Source organism: Mandrillus leucophaeus, unplaced genomic scaffold, assembly GCF_000951045.1.
Source record: "Mandrillus leucophaeus isolate KB7577 unplaced genomic scaffold, Mleu.le_1.0 Scaffold299, whole genome shotgun sequence".
Taxonomy (NCBI): domain Eukaryota; kingdom Metazoa; phylum Chordata; class Mammalia; order Primates; family Cercopithecidae; genus Mandrillus; species Mandrillus leucophaeus.
The window spans coordinates 2,441,337-2,462,771 of record NW_012103131.1 but is presented as its reverse complement, the minus strand read 5'-3'; the positions used below and the strand labels follow the sequence as shown (position 1 = coordinate 2,462,771).

The following is a 21,435-nucleotide window of genomic DNA, read 5'->3' as shown; positions in this document are numbered from 1 at the left end:
TCCCAGCTACTCAGGAGGCTGAGGCATGAGAATTGCTCGAACCCAGGAGGCGGAGGTTGCAGTGAGCCGAGATCATGCCACTGCACTCCAGCCTGGGAGACAGAGTAAGACTCTGTCTTAAAAAAAAAAAAAAGGAAATTACCACCAAAGATTACTGGCCGCCTTTTTAGAGGTGACCTGCAAAGTGGTAGATTTACCACAGTTCAAACCTGGCTTACAGGGCAGAGTCACATTAACCAAAACTACAAGGCAGACCTGTGAAACCACAATGCCAAGAACCCACTCTCTTAGAAACCAAACCAGGCTCATCCTCTTGACACAGACAGGCCCACAGCAGTGGTCAAGAAAATCAGGAGCAGGAAGCTGCTTGGTGACCATGGGATCTGATCAAGAGGGCCAGACAGGCAGAGCACTGACCAGCATCAGGCTTACCTAGCCCGATAAACCCACTTCATACTACCATACAGCCATCTCCACTAAGAGGCACAAAAACGCTCTCTCTCCAGGACAATTACTAATTGACTAAAACTACCTGAGTGATACATTCATTCTTTAGCTTTCATATACATCCAGTCAGGTCATCCAGGAAGCTATTTTATTTCTCTAATGTGCCCACAAATTGTTACTCTATTACGTTATGCTTTCCCCCACACCCCCAAGACAGTCTCACTCTTGTCACCCAGGCTGGAGTGCTGTGACGAGATCTTGGCTCGCTGCAACCTCCTCTTCCTCCTGGATTTAAGCAATTCTCGTGCCTCAGCTTCCCGAATAGCTGGGATTACAGGCATGCACCACCACACCTGGCTAATTTTTGTATTTTTAGTAGACAGGATTTCAACAAGTTGGACGGGCTGCTCTTGAACCTGGCTGCCTCAGCCTCCCAAAGCAATGGGATTGCAGGCATGAGCCACACCCCCCAGCCATACTGCATTATGCTTTGATCTACAATTTAGCTCTCAAGAAAGTAACTTATAGGCCAGACACGGTGGCTCATGCCTGTAATAACTAAATGAGATAATGTTCAAAGAACCAAGAAAATAACACATAAGTCAAATAAATGTAAAGATCTGAACTATTCATTCACAAAAACAATTATTTTTCCAGTGACTGCATGCTGTTAAAATATAAATATATAAAGACCACTTTGAGACAATTAGAGAAATGTGATTATGAACTGTTAGATAACAGAATCAATGTTGAATTAGATGTAGGAATGGGAATGTGGGTGAGTAGGAGAATATTCTTGTTCTGGAAAGATGTATGTTAATATTTTGAAGGGTAAAGCATCATGATGTCTACAACGAATTGACCCAAGAGTCTTTCTGTATGCAGACATGGAGCAGGTGTGACAAAAAGTTAACAACTGCTCAGCTGAATGAAAATACCAGGATCTGTTGCACTGAATTTTTAAAAAATTATTCCATGGGTTTGAAAATTTGCAAAATAAAGAATGTGATCTTAAGACTCCCTCAGGAAGGAAAAAAAACTTGTAACACAATGTCAAGATAACCTCTCAGGTGAACACAAATATTAAATAAGGTTGGGTGCGGCAGCGCAGGTCTGTCATCCCAGCACTTTGGGAGCCTCAGGCAGGTGGATCGCTTGAGATCAAGATTATCAAAGCCACCCTGGGAAATATGGCAAAACCCCATCTCTACCAAAAATACATAAAACAGCCAGGCATGGTGATGAGCACCTGTAGTTCTAGCTACTCAGGAGGCTGAGGTGGAAGGATGGCTTGAGCCCAGGAGGTGAAGGATGCAGTGAGCCGAGACTGCACCACTGCACTCCAGCCCAGCAACTGAGCCAGACCCTGCTTCCATCGATGGATTGATCAATCAATCAATCCCTAAAAAGATGAGCAAAGGCCTTATCAATATTTAAGGCTACTATATAACTTGAAATGTTGCATTTGAAATGTTCAAATATACTGCTTCTGTTTTATAGAAACAATAAATGCTTGCATTTTAAAGCTTCAAATGTTTCCATTTTAAAATTTAGCAAAAAAAAGTATAAAAACCATTTATTCTTGCTTTTATCTCGTTTCTTGGGGGAAAAACAAAAACAAAAACCATGGACATGTTCAAAGTATTTTAATGTCCAAAATGAACTGTTTTTTCCTCTAGTTTCCATAGAAAATATAACTGACATAAAAAGTATTCCGCCACTACAAGGAAATGATCCAGCAAATGCACTCCTGGGTTGAAACGGGGCAGAATGCCAGCTCACCAATGTGAACAGTCATGCAGGCTGTCATGCAGGGCTTTCCGAAGCACCGAGTCCTTGTCATAGATGCCCCAGGTAGCTTGTAGTACTGAATCAAGTAGGCAGTCTCCTGCAGTCCGGTTCCAAAGTGCATATAATCGACTGTCCAAACGTGTAGCCAATTCCAAGGACCAGTTAATAATTGGAGATTCTTCTTCTAATTCTGTACGATGGATTTAAATACATGTTCATTTCCATACCTATGTCATTAGAGAATATTCATGGGGAAAAAGAACCTATTTTCTAGATATAAAATGGTTTATATGTAATTTACCAATAAACACCTAAATAAAATTGACCAACTGACATATAAACTTCTGAGTACTTGAAACATCTTCTGTCTCTAGAATAATTTAATCAACTTTTAAATTCTTTAGTTTTATTTTCTAAAAAGTGTTTAATATAGAAATATACACATTCTGGAACAGGAAGCAGAGAACCAAGGTTTTAAAATTTTTCTATCTTTATTTGTTCACTCTATGACAGTGAACCATACAATGTAACACTGAACTTCAGGACTTTACATCTTTAATTTAAAATAAAAATAAAGCAAGTTGACTATACACCAAACTACACCATGCTTTACTAAACAAAACTTACTTGATCAGATGAAAGGTAAATTATACTCATTAATTCCATGCTTACCTTTTTGAACATCTCTATCAAGCACCTCATCAAATAATTTTTCTTGGACAGTCGGGGGCAAATCTTCAATATCTACAAAGAAAAAACAAACTTAAAAGATCTTTTGTTTCATAACTTATACTTCACTTATACTTAATTACACTTATTAATTATCTACTAGTAACTTTCTCTAAAATAACTCCCTTTCCGTTAAAGGTTATCAGATAGCTTTTTCTTAATGTACAAGTATAACATGTGTGAGGTAAAATATTTCTTTTCTGGGCCGGGTGCAGTGGCTCACGCCTATAATTCCAGCACTTTGGGAGGCTGAGGCCAGCAGACTGCTTGAACTCAGGATTCTGAGCCCAGCCTGGGCAACATGGCAAAACCCCATCTCTATACAAAATATATACAAAAATTAATCAGACGAGGCAGTAGACACCTGTAGTCCCAGCTACTCAGGAGGCTATGGTGAGAGAACTGTTTGAGCCTGGGGAGGCCAATGAGCCGTGATGTTGCCACCGCACCCCAGCCTGGACGACACAGTGAGACCCTGTCTCAAAAAATAAAAATAAAAAATAAATTTTACAAAATCTAATCATTCTGGGGTAAGCTTAAACACACAGAATGAGTGCATTTCAAATGAAACTTCCTCCAATTTCAGAAAACTTAATTACTACCTTCTCCAATTTGTAAACGTTCCTATTTGTCTGAATATAAAAATTAAAAACACTCAGATCTAGCCCAAGTAAACACTCCATCTCTACAAAAGAATAAAAAATTAGCCAGGGGTGGGTGGCATGAGCCTACAGTCCTAGCTGCTCAGGAGGCCAAGGCAGGAGGATCACTTGAGCCCAGAAGTTGAAGGCTGCAGTGAGCTATGATCATGCTACTGCACTCTAGCTTAGGCAACAGAGCAAGACCCCGTTTCAATTTAAAAACAACAAAAAACAAAACAAAACAAAACAAAAAAAAAACAGCAACAAAACAAAGAGATCTCAGATTAAAGATTTTAGAAACTTTTGGTGTTTATTGTATTTATTCAATGCCAACTGACAAAAAACACTCTGGAGGACATTTTCAACTGTCAATGAATTGAAAAATGAAAAGTTGCTTCACAAACATAGTAGAAATATATAAAATGAGTAAAAAAGGAATGACACATTCAAGAGAATGCCATGTGTTCAAATAATCTGACTCGACCCATCAAAAGCTCATGTTGTAATCCCATCTCTTAATACCAGGTAACCAATATAGCTATCTAATTTCAAAATAACATACCAGAATGAAAAAGGGAAAATTTTTCAAAGGAGTTTTTTTTTTTAAGGATATTCTAAAATAAAACCAAAGAGAAAAATAAGAGTAAAACAGATTTTTAAAAAATAATCTGAGGTCCACAACTTCCTCTCAGATAGCAAAAGCATTTACTAACAAGTAGCCCTCCGTATGCTCACTTTCAGCATAAATAGGACAGTCAAGTAATTTAAGATGCACATGTAGTAGCTATGCTATGTGCTTCCTAACAAAAACATTTTTCACCTATATACACATATATAACTATAATAAAATGAAAAAGTCTTTTTACATTAGATTTTGGAGTTACCTGCTGGCAATGTAAATGTTACAAGGTCAGTCAGAAAATAGCAAGCAAAATCCCCCTTTCTCTGATGAAGAGAGGCAGCTATCTCTCTCCGGATTTGTTCTGTCAGTTCAGGACACACCATTGCTGGAATACACTTTGCTGCTTGTTGAGACACCTTAAATACAAAAGAAACTTTCCTCTCAACTCATGTACCACAAATGGATGCAGAAAACAACAGTATTTAAAAGAAATCAGCAAAATTTTCCAATAACTCAAGGTTTTCTTTAATCTTAAAATACACTGGGTATTATTTCCTTACCAATGAAAGTATATACCAGTATAACTTTTCAGAAAGTCATAAAAATGTTTTATCCTCTGATTCAGTAATTCTATTTAATAATTTATCACAAGGAAATACTCAAAGATGCACATAAAATTTATGGAAAAGGGTGTTGTTCACAGACACATCACAGGAAGAGGAGGGAGGACAGAAAACCTAAGCAGACTAACCATCGTGCACCCAATAAAAACATTCTTTAGAAGCAGAGAATCACAGCTGATAGAGAAACGGAAAACTGCAAACACTCTTCTCCTGCAAGATTCAAGTACCCTAACTTGGACTCAAAAAAAGCACAGGATTTAAAGGGTTAGTTCCCACTGACCTCAAGCCCCCTTTCTTCCTCTCCATTTGTTACCACTCTGAGTTTTTAAAAAAGCATTTGGCATCTCCAAGTTTAAACACAGACTGCCAACCTCTGAAGCTCAGCCTGACGGGAGTGAGATGGGAGCACTATTGCACAGCCCTCCTAAGCAAGAAAACAACAAACAAAAAAGGAAGGCTAAAACTTTCTTCTTTTGTTATTTTTTTCTTCTTTTTAAAATGCTAAATAGCAACAAAAGTTGCAGAGATTTAATTTAACCCTACATTTCAGTCATATCTAATTTGTGGATCTAAAAATACATACACAGAATTCTAAAATCACAGTTGAGCATCTGCCAGTAACAAACGGAATTCGAGGCCAGGCACAATGGCTCACGCCTGTGATCCCAACAACTCTGGGAGGCCAGGGTGGGTGGATTGGTTCTGTTCAGCAGTTCGAGACCAGCCTGGCCAACATGATGAAACCCTGTCTCTACTAAAACTACTACTATAACTATTAGCTGTAGTCTCAGTTACTTGGAAGGCTGAGGCATGAGAATCGCTTGAATCCGGGAGGAGGAAGTTGAAATGAGCTGAGATCGCGCCACTGCACTCCAGCCTGGGTGACAGAGAGAGACTCTGACAAAAAAAAATCCAGAGTGAGCCAGAGTGAGCCTGTTCCCTGATATCACCAACCTGGCCTTCCAGCCACAGTGGGGTCTGAAGCAACAGGTCTTCCAGCCCCTTCTTCTTCTCAAAGACTAAAGTTTACTGATAATGTCATGTACATCATATATGTACACAACTAACTGCTACTGCTATTAAAGAAATAATGTTTCAAAAACCCTGCATACCCCACACAGTCACCTGACTCCCTATTCTGAAACTCCAGCCAGGTGCGGTGGCTCACACCTATAATCCCAGCACTGTGTGAGGCCAAGGCAGGAGGATCACTTGAGCTCAGGAATTCAAGACCTGCCTCGGCAACATAATGAAACTCTGCCTCTACAAAAAAACCCAAAATATTAGCTAGGCATTCGTGGCATGCATCAGTAATCCCAGCTACTGGGGAGGCTGAAAGGTGAGAGGATCACTTGAGCCAGGGAGGATGAGGCTGTAGTGAGCCATGATCACACCCCTGGGCAACAGAGAGAAAGCCTGTCTTAAAAGAAAAAAATTAAAAATTAAAAAACTCCTACATAGAAATTGAATTCTACTAGACTTTATTCGCCAAGATTACCATTAACCATGAAAATTCTCACTACATCTTAAATCCAAGAGCCCAACCATCCATCAACACTCAAACACGGAAAACCAAATATTAAATATTTTCAGAATATAACTATTTCTCAAACAACATAGCTAAAATGGCTCCCCCAAAGTAAATTCAAAAATAGCTTATTCCAATCAGCTAGCTCTCAGGCCCTTTCCAAAAATCTGGAAAGACCTTTCCAAAAACCACCTGGACTGGACCCTGACTACTACAAACATTCTAAAAGAAACCCAGCCCCCCCAAACAACCCCTTCCACCACCATCCTTAAGTAGGATGTGCCCCTGAAGCCTGCCACTCACCTTCTCACCTCTTCAACTTTATGGTTCTCAACCATCTCCACAGGCTAGGAGTTCTTAACTTAGGGTCCATGATCTTGGGAATGGTCCATGAACTTTAATGGGAATTTGGTTTTAATTCAAGTTAAATCCATTTTCCCCACCTTTTTACCAATATTAAAATGTATTTCCTTATATATCACAAATTTAGTTTAGTATTTTGGTAGCTATTATTTCAAAACAACTGATTTCCTTTGTAATCTCATTTACTTCTTATTTTATTTATTTAAAAACAGTATTTTGGGAAGGAGTCCTTAAGCTTCATGAGACTACCAACAGGGTCCATGACACAGAATCCGATGAAAACTCCTGCCCCACATACATATCCCCAACTCTAATGTTCTCCTGTTCTCATTCCAAAAGAACTTGGCTGAGCATTCTCTGCAACACACCCCCTTAGTCTAGACTTAGTCCAGACTCCCCCACTTCCAGTCTCCCTACTGGCCCCTTTAATTCTGTCCTTTGGAGTATTTATTCCATGGAGACTGAATCCATGACCAATTTTGCTCTCTGCCTGGAACAAACCCCCCCCTCCACCTCTCCCACGCTGTTCTGGGGTTGTTCCACGTGTCCCACAAAATACAGCAAAAGTAATGGTATATTGCTTCCTAAATCCATTTATAAAAGACACTGCAGGTTTCAAAGACACTGGATCACTCTCTTGCACTCTGTGCCTCTCTTGGATCACTTGCTGGGGGTGAAACCAGCTGCTGTATCATGAGCATCCCTGTAGACAGGCCTGCATGGCACGGAATTGAAGTCTCCGGCCAAAAGCCACCTGAGTGGGCTTAGGAACAGATACTCTAGCCCCAGTTAAGTCTTTTGACAACCACAGCCCTGGACCGCTTGACTGTAACCTCATGACATCGTGAGTCAAAACTATTCAGCTAAGTAGCTCCTGGATTCTAACCCTCACGAACTCTGTGAGATAACATACATTTGTTGTCTTAGCTGCTAAGTTTCCAGATAATCTGTGATACTGCAATAAATATACTGATGTTCTATCATCATCCCACTGTTAGTCCTCAGACTGTCTCAGGAGCTCAATGACTCATGATGGCCCCTCTAAAACCTTGTAATAATCTTTTACCTACCTCAGGGGAGCCCCTAAAGACTTTCACCCTAGTTTACAACTGCCTTCTTTATGCTGGCTCCTGTCACCACCAGCAACTACAATTCCACATTGATGGCCCTTCCAATATACAACAGACAACACGACTAGGCACCACAACACAAATGCAGCCAGGCCTTCAACACTAGGAAAACTGTAATTCTTCTATCTCACATTCTAAAACCTGGATCCCTCTATCTGAAAAGTTCCCTTCTCCCTTATTTATATTCAATAAGCCTGCCCTTTTGTTTTCATCATGGCCTTCAGTCTCTCAAGCCCCCCACTCCAGCTTCACTGGAATCTTACCAAACTGGACACAATACTACAACCATGTTTCCATCTAACCTTCAAATATTTTAATCCCCATACAATGCCCTGTAGTGGTTCCCAAATATTGGCAAATTTGAATAAACAGATATGCAAAAGTATATAGGAAAGATATATACTGACAAAATTTGAATCCACAATTAATATGACTCTCTGCACTTTTACTCTATTTCTCTTACCATTAAAAAATGCTACCTTGGTCAGACGTGGTGGCTCATGCCTATAATCCCAGCACTTTGGGAGGCCAAAGCAGGCAGATCTTTGAGGTCAGGAGTTCAAGACCAGTCTGGCCAACATGGTGAAACCCCATCTTTCTAAAAATACAAAACTAGCCAGGCGTGGTGGCATGCGCCTACAATCCCAGTTTCCTGGGAGGCTGACACAGGAGAATTGCTTGACTCCAGGAGGCAGAAGTTGCAGTAAGCCAAGATCGTACCACTCCACTACAGCCTGGGCAACAGAGTGAGACTCTGGCTTAAAAAAAAAAAACAACCTGGATAATGTAGTCACATCCTGAATAATTCACAGGCAATCTCTCTCAATCATTTGTAGCATATACCTAGTTATGTCAGCCAGAAACTGAAGAATCAACTTAGGTCCACTCTATATCTTCCCATATCCAATCAGTCAGTCTACTTCTTCAGACTGAGGGCCTGTCTCAGTTTCTCCAACCCTCTAACCCTCTTCCCATTTCTAAGGCTACCCTTCTGGGTACCCTTCTATGGCTGCCCTTCTGCCCTTCTGGCAGAAGTTCTTGCCAGCACCTCTGCAACCCCCTCCTAATCAGGCTCGCCCCTCTCCAGTGTACAGCAGTCAAAACACAATCTGCTCTGCTCACTCCCCTGTGCCTGTACCTAACACCATCCAGGGCCCTAGGGATAATCTTCAAATTCCTTGACACAGAAGATCCTTCATAATCCAACCCCTGCTTATCTTTCAGACTTCCCTTCTCTCCATTCCCAGTCACCATCTCAGCCATGTTTATTTACCTGCAAGTCCCTGGATTCACCACAAATTCCACCATCTCTGTGCCCTGTAAAAATGCTTTCCTCAACTTCTCTTCTCTCCCTCATCCATTTCATGTGGCTAACTCCTAACTCTTCCCCTTCAAACTGTAGCAAAAACATTGCCTGCTGTAAGAAAGATGACATGACACCTCAAAACTCTTCAAGCACTGGCATAGTGCTTGGCATTTACATCTACCAGGGCACAGGCTGCACAGAACTACCAGTTCACTTCTCTACTTTGCTGGAGATTCAATGAAGAAAGAGCCAACATCTTTACAATTATCCCTTCTCAGACCAGTGCATGGCACACAGTAAATACGCAGTAAATATCTGTTAATTGAATGATTAAAGAATGACAGATACATTCCAGGTTTGTTTGAACCAAACATGATGAGTCAAACATTGTTGTGACTATTCAAATATTTGAAAGCATATACTCTTAAAAGTTAAGTCTCTTAAGTTTAATGTTATTTTTTAAAGGAGGTAAAAGAATTCAAAACATTTTAAAGCTGCTTAGAGAAACATTATAAAATCAAAAATGAAAACTAAAGAACAGATTTCCTTAATATAAAAGAACATTTAACCAAAATGCCAAACCTACCTCTGTAAGCAATATTGCTAGCATATCCTGCCTCTGAAAACGAATAGCCAAGTGTACAAGAGTATAGCCAACATCAAAGGCAGAAGGACGGTTCAGCAAGCGTACTTCGTCTGCAGTGAGCTGACGTGCAATGTCTCCTCCTGATGACTTGTATGCTTCTATAGCAGCTAAATCACCTTCTACAACCCCTAAAACAAGCATCAAGATAGAAAAGCATTTAATTCTCATTTTCTTCAAAAAACACAAACCGTAGCAATCACTCCAAACTCTTTTAAGTGTTTCTCTGTGCTTCCTGGATCCTGATGCATCATTTAAATGTCCTGTAAGGGTAAGGAAAGTTAGTTTTTTGCTTTCCCTTTAAAAATTTTCTTTCCAGAACTAGAACTGCCTACACATTTACCTTACCATCAGTGCAGGCTCCAGGCTCTGGTGGGATTTAGAGGAATTATTAGACTGTAAGAATTGGATCGAAGATCGATAATCTAGTATAAGAAACCAAACGTCACAAGAGACACTGAGCCCCCAGTTCTGGTCCTGCGTTCATCCTGACTTTGCAGAAACCAAGGAGACAGGGATGTGCTTCCAGCTGGTGTTGAGCTCCTCCTGCCCTTTACACTGCATTCTTAAAGCAGAATCAAAACAAATGCTGAACTTTCCATACTGCTCTTTAGCATTGAAACAACTTAGAGCAACTGAAACCATCTTCACTGTAAGTAAACGTTGGCAACATTTTGATTTCAGATTCTCTCACAGCCAAGTCTTCCTTATACCCATTAAGAATTATTAATAAAGTAAAAGTTGAACCAGATGATTTCAAATAAAATGTGCTAAAATAAAACATTACAATCCAGTTAGAATGGGGGGAAACAGAAACATCACTTCTGCCCAAATCTATAAAGAACATTCCATTACCACTGAGCCATTTTATTAACCTTAACACAAGTTAATGTTAGGTAAATACAGTAATACTGTCTACTAAGCAGTCTGGTAAAGTATGGGTATCAGCCTGGGCTAAAAAAAAAAAAAAAAAAAAAAGGTAGATTAGCTTCCAATTTACCACAAAAGGGGTTTAAAGTAACTGTTAAAAAATTATTTGTGGGACCAAATACTTCTAAGTGCTTCCTAAATTACAGCAAGACAAATGTGTTTGCTGGATAGAATACTAATACTAGGTAAAAATATTCTTAGTGTACTTTTAAAAAAGTATTTTAATTGCCATCTTGAATTAGGAATTAGATCAGACATATTCCTTAGAATGTAACAGATTGGTACAATGCAACAATTTTCTACCATTAGTAAAGATAACAAGGCTTCAAAATAATTCCCACATTTACTGAATCCTCATGATATACAGGAACGCCTTGCCAGGCAATATGAGAAGTACAAAGACAGGGAAAATGTGACTCCAATATTCAAAGCAGTCCTTTCTGCAAATTTCGATCCTCTCCAAAAAAAAATGACCCCCTGCCCCAAACACAGACATATACATTCTTCAGGCTGAAAACCAATTATATTAAGAATGCCTACTTATAGGAATTATTTTCACAGCAATGTAGCTTGATAAACTCCTCACTACGCATATAACAAATTCAGCTACATATGCCCCGCCTCCACCCACCTTACACATCCTTATGAGGAACAGTGCGCCCTAGAGAAGTCAAGGTAAAGCTTAATCAAGGACGGCATGAGATAAAGGTTATAAATCTTCCTAAAGGGGCAAGCCTTTCAAATAGACCAGAAAGTGCTACTTGAACTAAAAACAAATCTATGATTGAAGAGTTTTCTATTTCCAGTTATTATGTTCAAATACAAAAAGAACTCTAAAACTTCTGCTTAACTTATTTAATGAACAATTAAGTATAGCCTGGTAGGACCCATAACTTTTAAGATAATTCAATGCAGTTTTCTTTTATTGAGGATTGAGCATGCCCATGCCATTTCCTTCCACTCCACAGCATTTCTGCATGAAGGCAATGACTTTTCCCTTCAGTCTTATCAAAGTCCTTGACTATTTTCAGGTATATGTAGCATCAATGCACCTTTTATAGTCTTTAGTTCTAATCTAAAAATATTATCTACTTATAAACTTTTTGTATTACATAAAAAAATGTTCCGAACACTTCCAAAAACAACCCACGAGTCTGACCAACTTACCTGAAAAAACAAAGAGGAAGAGCTGTACAATGTATGTGTATATATGTGTATGCATGTATGTAGGTGTTTGTATTTAATGTGTTCATGTTTATTTTTTATTTCTCAAAGACAAAGATGAGGTGATCTAAAGCCAAGCACCAAATAACTTCTTTTGCTTAGAAGAAGGGGAGATCTTCAAATCACTTTATTGTTTTTAGCTAACTCACCATATAGCTGAAGTCTAGAAGAATCTCATCTCAGAAATTCTTAAGATTTCCTCTCTAATGTCTCTGAGAGATTTCTGTAATTAGAAGTTAATGAGCACTGGGCAGTGGGGTGCAGACTATATAACACAACAAAATTAGCAGATTGTACTTTGGAACTACAATGTACAACATCATCACCCATTCTGCTTTCATTAAGTGCTTTTTAAAAATATAACCAGAACTTCCAATGTGGAACTGCATGGTATGTGAAATTATATCTCAATAAAGCCGATATACACAAACACAACTAGGATTTCTATTTGACCTAATACAAAATTATCAAAAACACTTAATTAGTCCCTCCTACTCCATGCTCTGCATGAAACTACAAACGGGCATACTGCCCATTCCCTAGCAGGGCGGACATACAGAAGATGAGGGGAACAGACTCTTCTCAGTTTTTGACAGCACGAAATTCTCCAAACTTCCCAGAGCAGGAAAAACACACATCACTTAAGTATAGGTAAACAATAATATTTAAAAGAAAATTATTCTATTACCTAGTGTTTGGGGAATATGTAATTTCATTCTTTTCATTAAGCATAAAAGTTCATAGTCTCGGTGACTGGTACATTTTCATCTACAAAGATTAGTAAATTTATTACAAATCAAATTTCATGAAAAGGTCACTGAACTATCCCAATTTTTGCTATGTCTTTATTGCACACTGCTCAAAGAGAACTTCTGAAAGTTTAGACATTACTTCACAGACAGGTTCTTGTTGTAGATATGGTGTTTAATAGGATTTGGCCCATATGCATATAATTTAAAGTTTTAGCCACCGCATGTTTTCTACTTAAGGAGCAGGGAAAAAGCATCGTAATATATGCAAAAAAGGAAAAAAAAAAAAAAAAACCTTACAAAATATCTGAGTTCTTCACGTAATTACACTTTGAGCACCTTTTAATGTCAGGAGATAAAAAGAATGTAGGAATCAGGTAGAAGAGTTGGTAGACAGGAAAAGACAACAAATAAATGCAAGTGTTAAAATCTCACTTTATAGGACAAAGGCCAGGAAAAAATGAAAAGTTCCAAGAGAAGATAATCAACATATACATGTTTGCTATCTCACAATGCCTCCAAGAGTAACTGAAGCATCTATTTATTTTTTATTTTTTTTCTTTTTTTGAGACGGAGTCTCGCTCTGTCACCCAGGCCGGAGTACAGTGACGCAATTTTAGCTTACTGAAAGCAACCTCCGCCTCCCGAGTTCAAGCAATTCTCCTATCTCATCCTCCCGAGTAGCTGAGACTACTGGCGCACACCACCACACCAGCAAATTTCTGTATTTTTAGTAGAGATGGCGTTTCACCATATTGATCAGGCTGGTCTCGAACTCCTGACCTCAGGTGATCCACCCACCTCGGCCCCCCAAAGTGCTGGGATTACAGGCGCGAGCCACCGTGCCCAGCCGAAATATCTTTCTCTTAGTACTTTTTTAAAAATTTAACAAACGTGTACTATGCCTTCTGTCCCTTCCTCCTTCATGTTATGAAGACAAAAGGACAGCTGAAGACACTCTGAGATTAATTTTATAAAACTAATCTGCAGTATCATCATACATTCAAAATTGAATGAAATGCACAATCAGCCTAATAGCGAAAGTAATTACAAATAAACGGTTAATACGCTTCTTAAAACATGAAGGCCTAAGAATAAATGAAAGCCACTATGTTATATATTACTAGCTAAACAGTTAAAAAAATAAAAAGCAAACATATTATTCCGTAAGCTGGGCCAGGAGCAGAGTTTACATATTTTGAAGCCACAGGTCAATGACTCACTGGGGACTTCACAGCTACTATGGAACTCCATTGGTTAGAATTTAGAGCTGGCTCATAGATGTTTAGAAAACAGACTTATTTTTTCCCCCATATATGGCACAGTTTTCAAAGTTTTGCCTTATTTTCCTTTATGACATTAAAATTGTAATGGTTACTAACTTTGAAAAGAATGCCAAATGGTAAAAAAAAAGCCAGGACTTACCTGAGCCCACATGGGCCAGCCCAACACTACCCTGGAGTTCTATGGTAGCTGTGACATCACAGCATGGTTTATGCTGTGGGGTCAGGGTGGACCTGGAGTCAGCTGGCACAATTTCAGGAACCCTTGAAGAGAAAAGTTAGTTTTAAGTGGTAATGTTCAGAATGTCCTTTACCATGGTCAGAGAAAGATGCAGATGTGGTTTTCCTTTAGCCAGAGTTTAACTCATTTAACTGGTTTTCATATTAAAAGGAAACTACACCCCCCAGTAATACTTTCTTATGTCATAAGCATTTGGCTATCATTTAATCCTGAACCTGGCATAGATATTCACAGGAAATTCTTGAAAAATTAATGAGCTGCTTTTTAAATAAAATGACTTCAATATTTTTTAAAGTGTACCTTCAGGTAGGCAAAAGCACAGGAACAGTCTCGGAAATAATCTGAGCAGGCCAAACCACCTCCTGGTTGTATTTTCCACATAATAATAGCAACAAGTTAAGATCTACTATTTCTATTCCTAGAACAGTGCTACAAACAATAACCTATTCAAAAGATCAACAGATGAAAATCAAAATTATAAACAAATTCTTAAATTTAATCTATATTATATCAAGTCTAGCTTGTATTCAATAACCTCACTGTCCATTATTAAAACATCCTCTTTAGAAAAATAAAAGATTCAATGAGAGAAGGAAGTCAAATATTCGCTAATTAAAACTTTTTAAATTATCTGTAAGTTGTGACAAACTATGTCAAATATAGTCTATACTACTGAGCTCTTTTCTCCTTACATCTTTGATCAGAGTGTTAACAAGCCACTCTTGTGAAAACAGAAGTCCCTGAAGTCATGAAAAAATACCTGACCTAACAGATACTTTCCTAAGAAAGAAGATCCTGCCAAGCAGGAAGAACTACTGCTGAAAGCAACATGGAAGGACTTAAAGGAAACATGCCACAAAGTTATCTTTGGGACAAGTGATCAGAGACAGGGACAAATGTTAATGGGCTAAAACAGATAAACATGAGTTCAAACTATGAAGGTCACTTAAAATATCACTGAAAATACTCAACTGAAAGGAAATTACGGTTCTTAAAAATCTTAGGTTCCGGCCAGGTGCAGTGGCTCACACCTGTAATCCTAGCACTCTGGGAGGCCGAGGTGGGTGGAACACCTGAGGTCAGGAGTTCAAGACCAGCCTGGCCAACATGGTGAAACCCCATCTCTACCAAAAACACAAAAAAAATTAGCAGGGCGTGGTGGCGTGTGTCTGTAATCTCAGCTACTCGGGAGGCTGAGACAGGAGAATCGCTTGAACCCAGGAGGCAGAGGCTGCAGTGAGCCGAGATTGTGCCACTGCACTCCAGCCTAGGCAACAAAGAGCGAAACTCTGTCCTAAAAAAAAAAAAAAAAAAAAAAAAAAAAACTTAGATTCCAAAAGTAGATTTTGAAACTCATAAAATAGTGTATGCCAAAACCACATTCACTGCTGAAGTCACATCCAAAAGTTTTTCTGACTTCAAAATAAAAATAAAAATTTCATTTGCCACACTGCCAAGTTACCCTGGCTGAATTTGAAACCAAATTTTAGATTTTTATACTTATACTATCTCAGGTAGGCCGGGAGAAACTAGTCTAGCCCACCTTTTTTTACTAGAGGGTAAGTGAACATTTTAAAAGTGGAAATGGGAGGCTGCGTGCAGTGGTTCACACCTATAATCCCAGCACTTTGGGAGGCCAAGGCAGGAGAATCACTTAGAGCCCAGAATTTGAAGACCAGCCTGACCTGAGCAAGATGGTAAGATCTCATCTTTACAAAAAAATTTTTAAAATTAGTCAGGTATAGTGATGCATGCCTGTAGTCCTAGCTACTTGGGAGGATCACCTGAACCCAGGAATTCGAGGCTGCAATGAGCCATGATCATGCCACTGCACTCCAACCTGGGTAACAAGAGTGAGACCCTGTCTCTGTTAAAAAAAAAAAAAAAAAAAAACGAAGTAGGGGCAAGGAAGAAAGGATAAAAGGAAAAACTTTCATAATTTATTATAACTTTATACTGTTCATATTATATACATTTAATTCTTCTAGACAAAAGTAAACAGAATGAAGACAGAAAATCAAGAAATGTTCAAAAGTAACCCAGTCAATATTAAGGTCTCCAACCAGAAACGCTAAACAAGAAAGTTTCCATAATTTGCCACTGAAAAAGGAACTTCACGGCTTCGGTAAACACTAATAGCCCCACAAGCACACATCCCCAAAAGTTTCAGATCCATGTATCCAATAATCCATCAAGCATCCTCACCACAAAACCTCTAAAAAAAAAAAAACCTAAACTTTCTCTCTCCTATGTCCAGGAAAAATGATACTGTTAGCCAACCCAGATGTCCAAACCAAAAATCTGGCCTTCTAACCTCCTTCTCATCTCAGCCCAGTATCAATTCTTCTAGGTTTTGTCAATTCTACTTAAGTCTTTTTCAAATAAATCTCCCTTTCCCCATCTCCACTGACTCTATCCCAGCTATACATGACTGTACCTAAGTTGCTATCATTTACTCTACTGGTCTGCCATCTCAAGTGTTGCTCCCTCCCAATCTATTTTCTACACTAGGGTGGGTGAGTGTGGTCTTCTTAGACTACAAATTTAATTAAGGCACTCCCTTTTAAAAAGTTTACCACTAGGTTGGGCGTGGCAGCTCACACCTGCAATCCCAGCACTTTGGGAGCCCAAGGAGGGCAGACTGCTTGAACTCAGCAGTTCAAGACTAGCCTGGGAGAAACCCAATCGCTACAAAAAGTTTAAAGAATAAGCCAGGTGTGCTGGCATGCACCTGTAGTCCCAGCTACTTGGGAGGCTGAGGTGAGAGGATCCCTTGAGCCGAAGAAAGTTGAGGCTGCAGTGAGCTGTGATCGTGTCACTGCACTCCATCCAGCCTGGGTGACAAAGTGAGATCTCATCTGGGGGGGGTGGGGGGGGAGTTTACCACTGCCCTTAGGCTAACAGCTAAATTCCTTCACCAGGTTAAGGAATTAACCTATTTAACCAGGTTAAATAGTCCCAACATTCCCTACAGGTTCTCTCTCACAGTCCTCATTCTACACTCCAACCAACTGACTTCTCTCAGGTTACTGGACGTGCCTTGGTCTCTTGACCCTGGATTTTTAACACATACAATTCCCACTAACAGAAACACTCTTCCTTCTTCTCTTTCAAGTTTCAGCTTAGATGTCACCAAAAGTCCTCTCCAAATTTCCTAATGCGATTAAGTTATATGCTCCTTCTAGGACCCTATACTTCCTCTGCTGAGCTATCCTAGCTTGCTAAATTCTATTTGCCCCATAAACTCTTTGAGAGCCATGACTTCTTTCAAAGTGCTTGGGAGCACACTCGGTAAGTACCTGAATGCATGAATGAATAAACAAAGAAAAGGTAAAAACGAAGACAATTTTGCAAAGTAACTGAGGCCACACGCCATGGCTCACCCCTGTAATCCCAGCACTTTGGGGAGGCCAAGGTCAAAAATGTTTTTCTGTTGCCCAGACTGGGACTGGTACATATTTTTAAGATGTGTATTTTTCATATAGATTTCATGTAACTTGATAAAATCACCAAATAAAGTGAACAAAAGACATGAATCAACTACTCACAGAAAAAAATACAAATGATTAATAAAATGAGACAGCATGCCATTCTTAATAACAAACATCAGGAAAGACAGCTCCACAGGGACTCCCCAAAGTGCTGCTAATAAAGAACAGGTTAATTTAAGGCGCAGCAATTCAATGTCATATCACACATTTTTAAAAGGTACATGTTGATTCAAAATATAAAGTTCAATGAAAAAGGATATACAATATAATCTCAACTATGTAAAAGTAAATAAATGCAAAAAAAAATAAGATTGAAAATACACAAAAAAAATCTGACAGGCTTCCTCTAAGCAGTGAGATTACAAACTTTTTATTTTTTCATAGCTTTTCTTATCTCTGAAATGGTCTACAATGCATATAGTCTGCGTTTCTTTGAGATGGAGTCTTGCTCTGTCGTTTAGACTAGAAGGCACTGACATGATCATAGCTCACTGCAGCATCAAACTCTTGCCTCAAGCAATCCTCCCACCTCAGCCTCACATATCTGGGACTGCAGGCACCCCGCCACCACACCCAGCTAAGTTTTTTATTTTTAATACAGAAGAGGTCCCGCCATGTTGCATGTGCTAGTCTCAAGTAGTCTGCCTTTATTATTCAAAAATGAACTAAACTCTCAAATATCGTTACAAGAAGTCAGTACAAATGTCTAAATTTGATGAAAAAGAAATAATATATTTTCATCAACTGAGGAAAAGATAAACAAAATGTGGTATACGCATACAATGAAATATTATTAATATTATACAGTCTTAAAAAGGAAGAAAATTCTGGCCGGGGCAGTGGCTCACGCCTATAATCCCAACACTTTGGAAGGCTGAGGCGGGTGGATCACTTGAGCTCAGAAGTTCGAAACCAGCCTCGCCAACATGCCAAAACCCCGACTCTACTAAAAATACAAAAATTAGACACACATGGTGGCACACACGCCTACAGTCCCAGCTACTTGGGAGGCTGAGGCAGGAGAATCCCTTGAACCTGGGAGGCAGAGGTTGCAGCAAGCACAGACTGCACCACAGCACTCTGGCCTGGGTGACAGAGCGAAACTTCCTCTCGAAAAAAAAATAAAGGGAAGGAAATTCTGACACAGATCACAACATGGATGAACCTTAAAGACATTATGCTAAGTGAAATAAGCAAAAGGACAGATACTGTATGACTCCATTCATGAGGTTATTAGGGCAGTCAAATTCATTGACAGAAAGTAGAATAATGATTGTTAGGGGCTGGAGGAAGGGGGAATGGAGCTATTTAATGGATACACAGTTTCAGTTTTCCAAGATGTAAAAAAGCTCTAGAGAGAATGGTAAAAATAGTTACACAACAATAAGAATGTACCTAATGCTACTGATATACACTTAATGAGTAAAACGGTATAAATTTTATCTTATGTATATTTTACCTCAAAATAAATTGCAAAAAAAAAAGGAACAATGATACGAGGACATTATTCTGAGATATCGGAGCTGCTGCCTCAAATAATATCACCTAGATAGTATTCCTCCCTCCTCTAAAAAAGATAAATGTTTAAACTGAATCTAATCATAAGGAAATCCACAAATCTAAACTGAAGATCATTCTGCAAAAGTGGAATCTTCAAAAATGTCAATCATGAAAGAGTAAATTTTTAAAAAATTTAAAAAAAAAAAAAAACAGGCGCTGTTCTAGATTAGAGAAGACTGAAGAGACAAAACTACACACAATGTATAACCCTTAACTGAACAAGGTGGGGCAACAGCAATTATTGAAACTATTGGTGAAACTAAATATAGACTTTCAGTATTAAATTTCTTGGATAACTATACTGTGTGGTTATATAGGAAAAAAAGTCCTTGTTCTTAGGAAACACACGCCAAGTGTCATGATGTCTTCAGCTAACTCTCAAACAGTTCAGAGAACACACACAAGAAAGACATACAGACAGAGACACCAAATATAGCAAAGAACTAACTGGAAAATTTTGGTCAAAGGCATATGGTGCTCAATATATTACACTTGTAACCTTTATACAGGTTTTGAAATTTCTCATTATAAAATAATGACAGGGGCCAGGCATGGTGGTTCATGCCTGTAATCCAAGCACCTTGGGATGCCAAGGCAGGTGGATCACTTGAGGTCAGGAGTTTGAGACCAGCCTGGCCAACATGGTGAAACCCCGTCTCTACTAAAAAACACAAATATTAGCTAGGCATGGTGGCGAGTTTGCCTAGAGTCCCAGCTACTTGGAAGGTTGAGGCACAAGAATCGCTGGAGCCTGGGAGGCAGAAGTTGCACTGAGCCAAGATCGCACCACTGCACTCTAGCCTGGGCGACAGAGCAAGACTCCATCTCAAAAACATAAAAATAAATTAAAATAAAATAAAAGAATGACAGGGAAAATAGTGGTTGTCTATGCACAGCAGGACTGGAGGTAGAGAGAAGAAGAAACTACTGCATTTATTTATATTTGCATTTCTGTGCTGCCTGAGTATTTTCTAACCATGTGCCCAGTTTAATGCAACTTTTTAAAGTTAATTTAGATCCCAACAATTCTCTAGAGTCAAAACACATACTTTTATACTTGATATTTAAAGGATACATCTGGATTTCATAATTCAATGTGTTCATTTAATATAGTACTTTGTTTTTTAAATGAAAGCCGTTACTAAATCAATGGTGCATATTCAAATGTATCACATAATCAAGAATCACATGACATAGTCCCTTTCTCAGCATAAAAAGGCACATTACTGGTTGGCAACCCTGTGTAATCAATCATTTCTGAAAGTCGAGAATTATGTCTCAGACATACTAAAGGCAACCAAGAGAATACTGGGGTTTTATTTCTGCCATCACCATCCATTTGGCTTAATAGAGACACTCATTCCTGGAAGTTTTCTTTTTATCACAGGTGTCAGGAAGTACTTTCAAATCCCAGACCAAACTGGCCAGCACCATTTAATAGTGGAAAGGAAAGAGGTGAAAAGTGTGTGTGTGCACACAGGCATGTGTGTTCCCTACAGATTAGAATATTTTATGTTGCTGGAAATTCTCACAATTCACTTAAAAATCATGACATAAAATGTTATTTTATATCCACTGTTCCAAAATCAAAACAGGAAATCCTTAAAAACTTGAAAATCAAAAACTACCTGAAGATAATACTTCTTTCATGGTGCTAAAAATAACTCTTATTACCTACATGAACTACCTTGGATAGGAAGTAAACCCACAATCAAGAATGTGGAGTGAAACGATTGCAGTTTTTATAGCTACACACCCATCACACTTAAGAGTATCACGCAAAGTTAGCCAAGGACATACAAGGCATTGCCAGTATTCTAGCACTCACTTTCCTTTTATGCATGCAGACCAAAAATTGCTACAGAAGTCTGTATACATTTTGGATCCTATTAAAAGCTTTTAATGTGTCCAGGTATGGTGGCTCACCAGGAGGATCACTTGAATCCAAGAGGTGGAGGTTGCAGTGAGCTGAGATTACACCAGTGCACTCCAGCCTGGGCAACAGAGTTAAAACCCTATTTCAAAACAAAAAAAGACAAAAACAAAACAAACAAAAACAAAAAAACAAAAAAACCTTTTCACATTTTTAACTCGAACCATTTTTGTGTTGTCTTTAATAAAAGGACAATTAGAT

The 21,435-nt window shown here is 38.8% G+C and overlaps 1 protein-coding gene across 1 annotated transcript in view; it reads right to left on the bottom strand.

Annotated features, from left to right (window-relative positions):
* ZRANB1 (zinc finger, RAN-binding domain containing 1) overlaps positions 1-21,435 on the bottom strand; it is a 46,297-nt gene that overhangs the window by 10,695 nt on the left and 14,167 nt on the right. Inside the window, exons 3-6 of the mRNA XM_011986423.1 lie at positions 9,767-9,954; positions 4,493-4,646; positions 2,911-2,982; positions 2,230-2,428 (exon numbers count right to left, since the gene is read on the bottom strand). Coding sequence (XP_011841813.1) covers positions 2,230-2,428; positions 2,911-2,982; positions 4,493-4,646; positions 9,767-9,954 — 613 coding nt within the window. The remainder of the gene's footprint in view (positions 1-2,229; positions 2,429-2,910; positions 2,983-4,492; positions 4,647-9,766; positions 9,955-21,435) is intronic.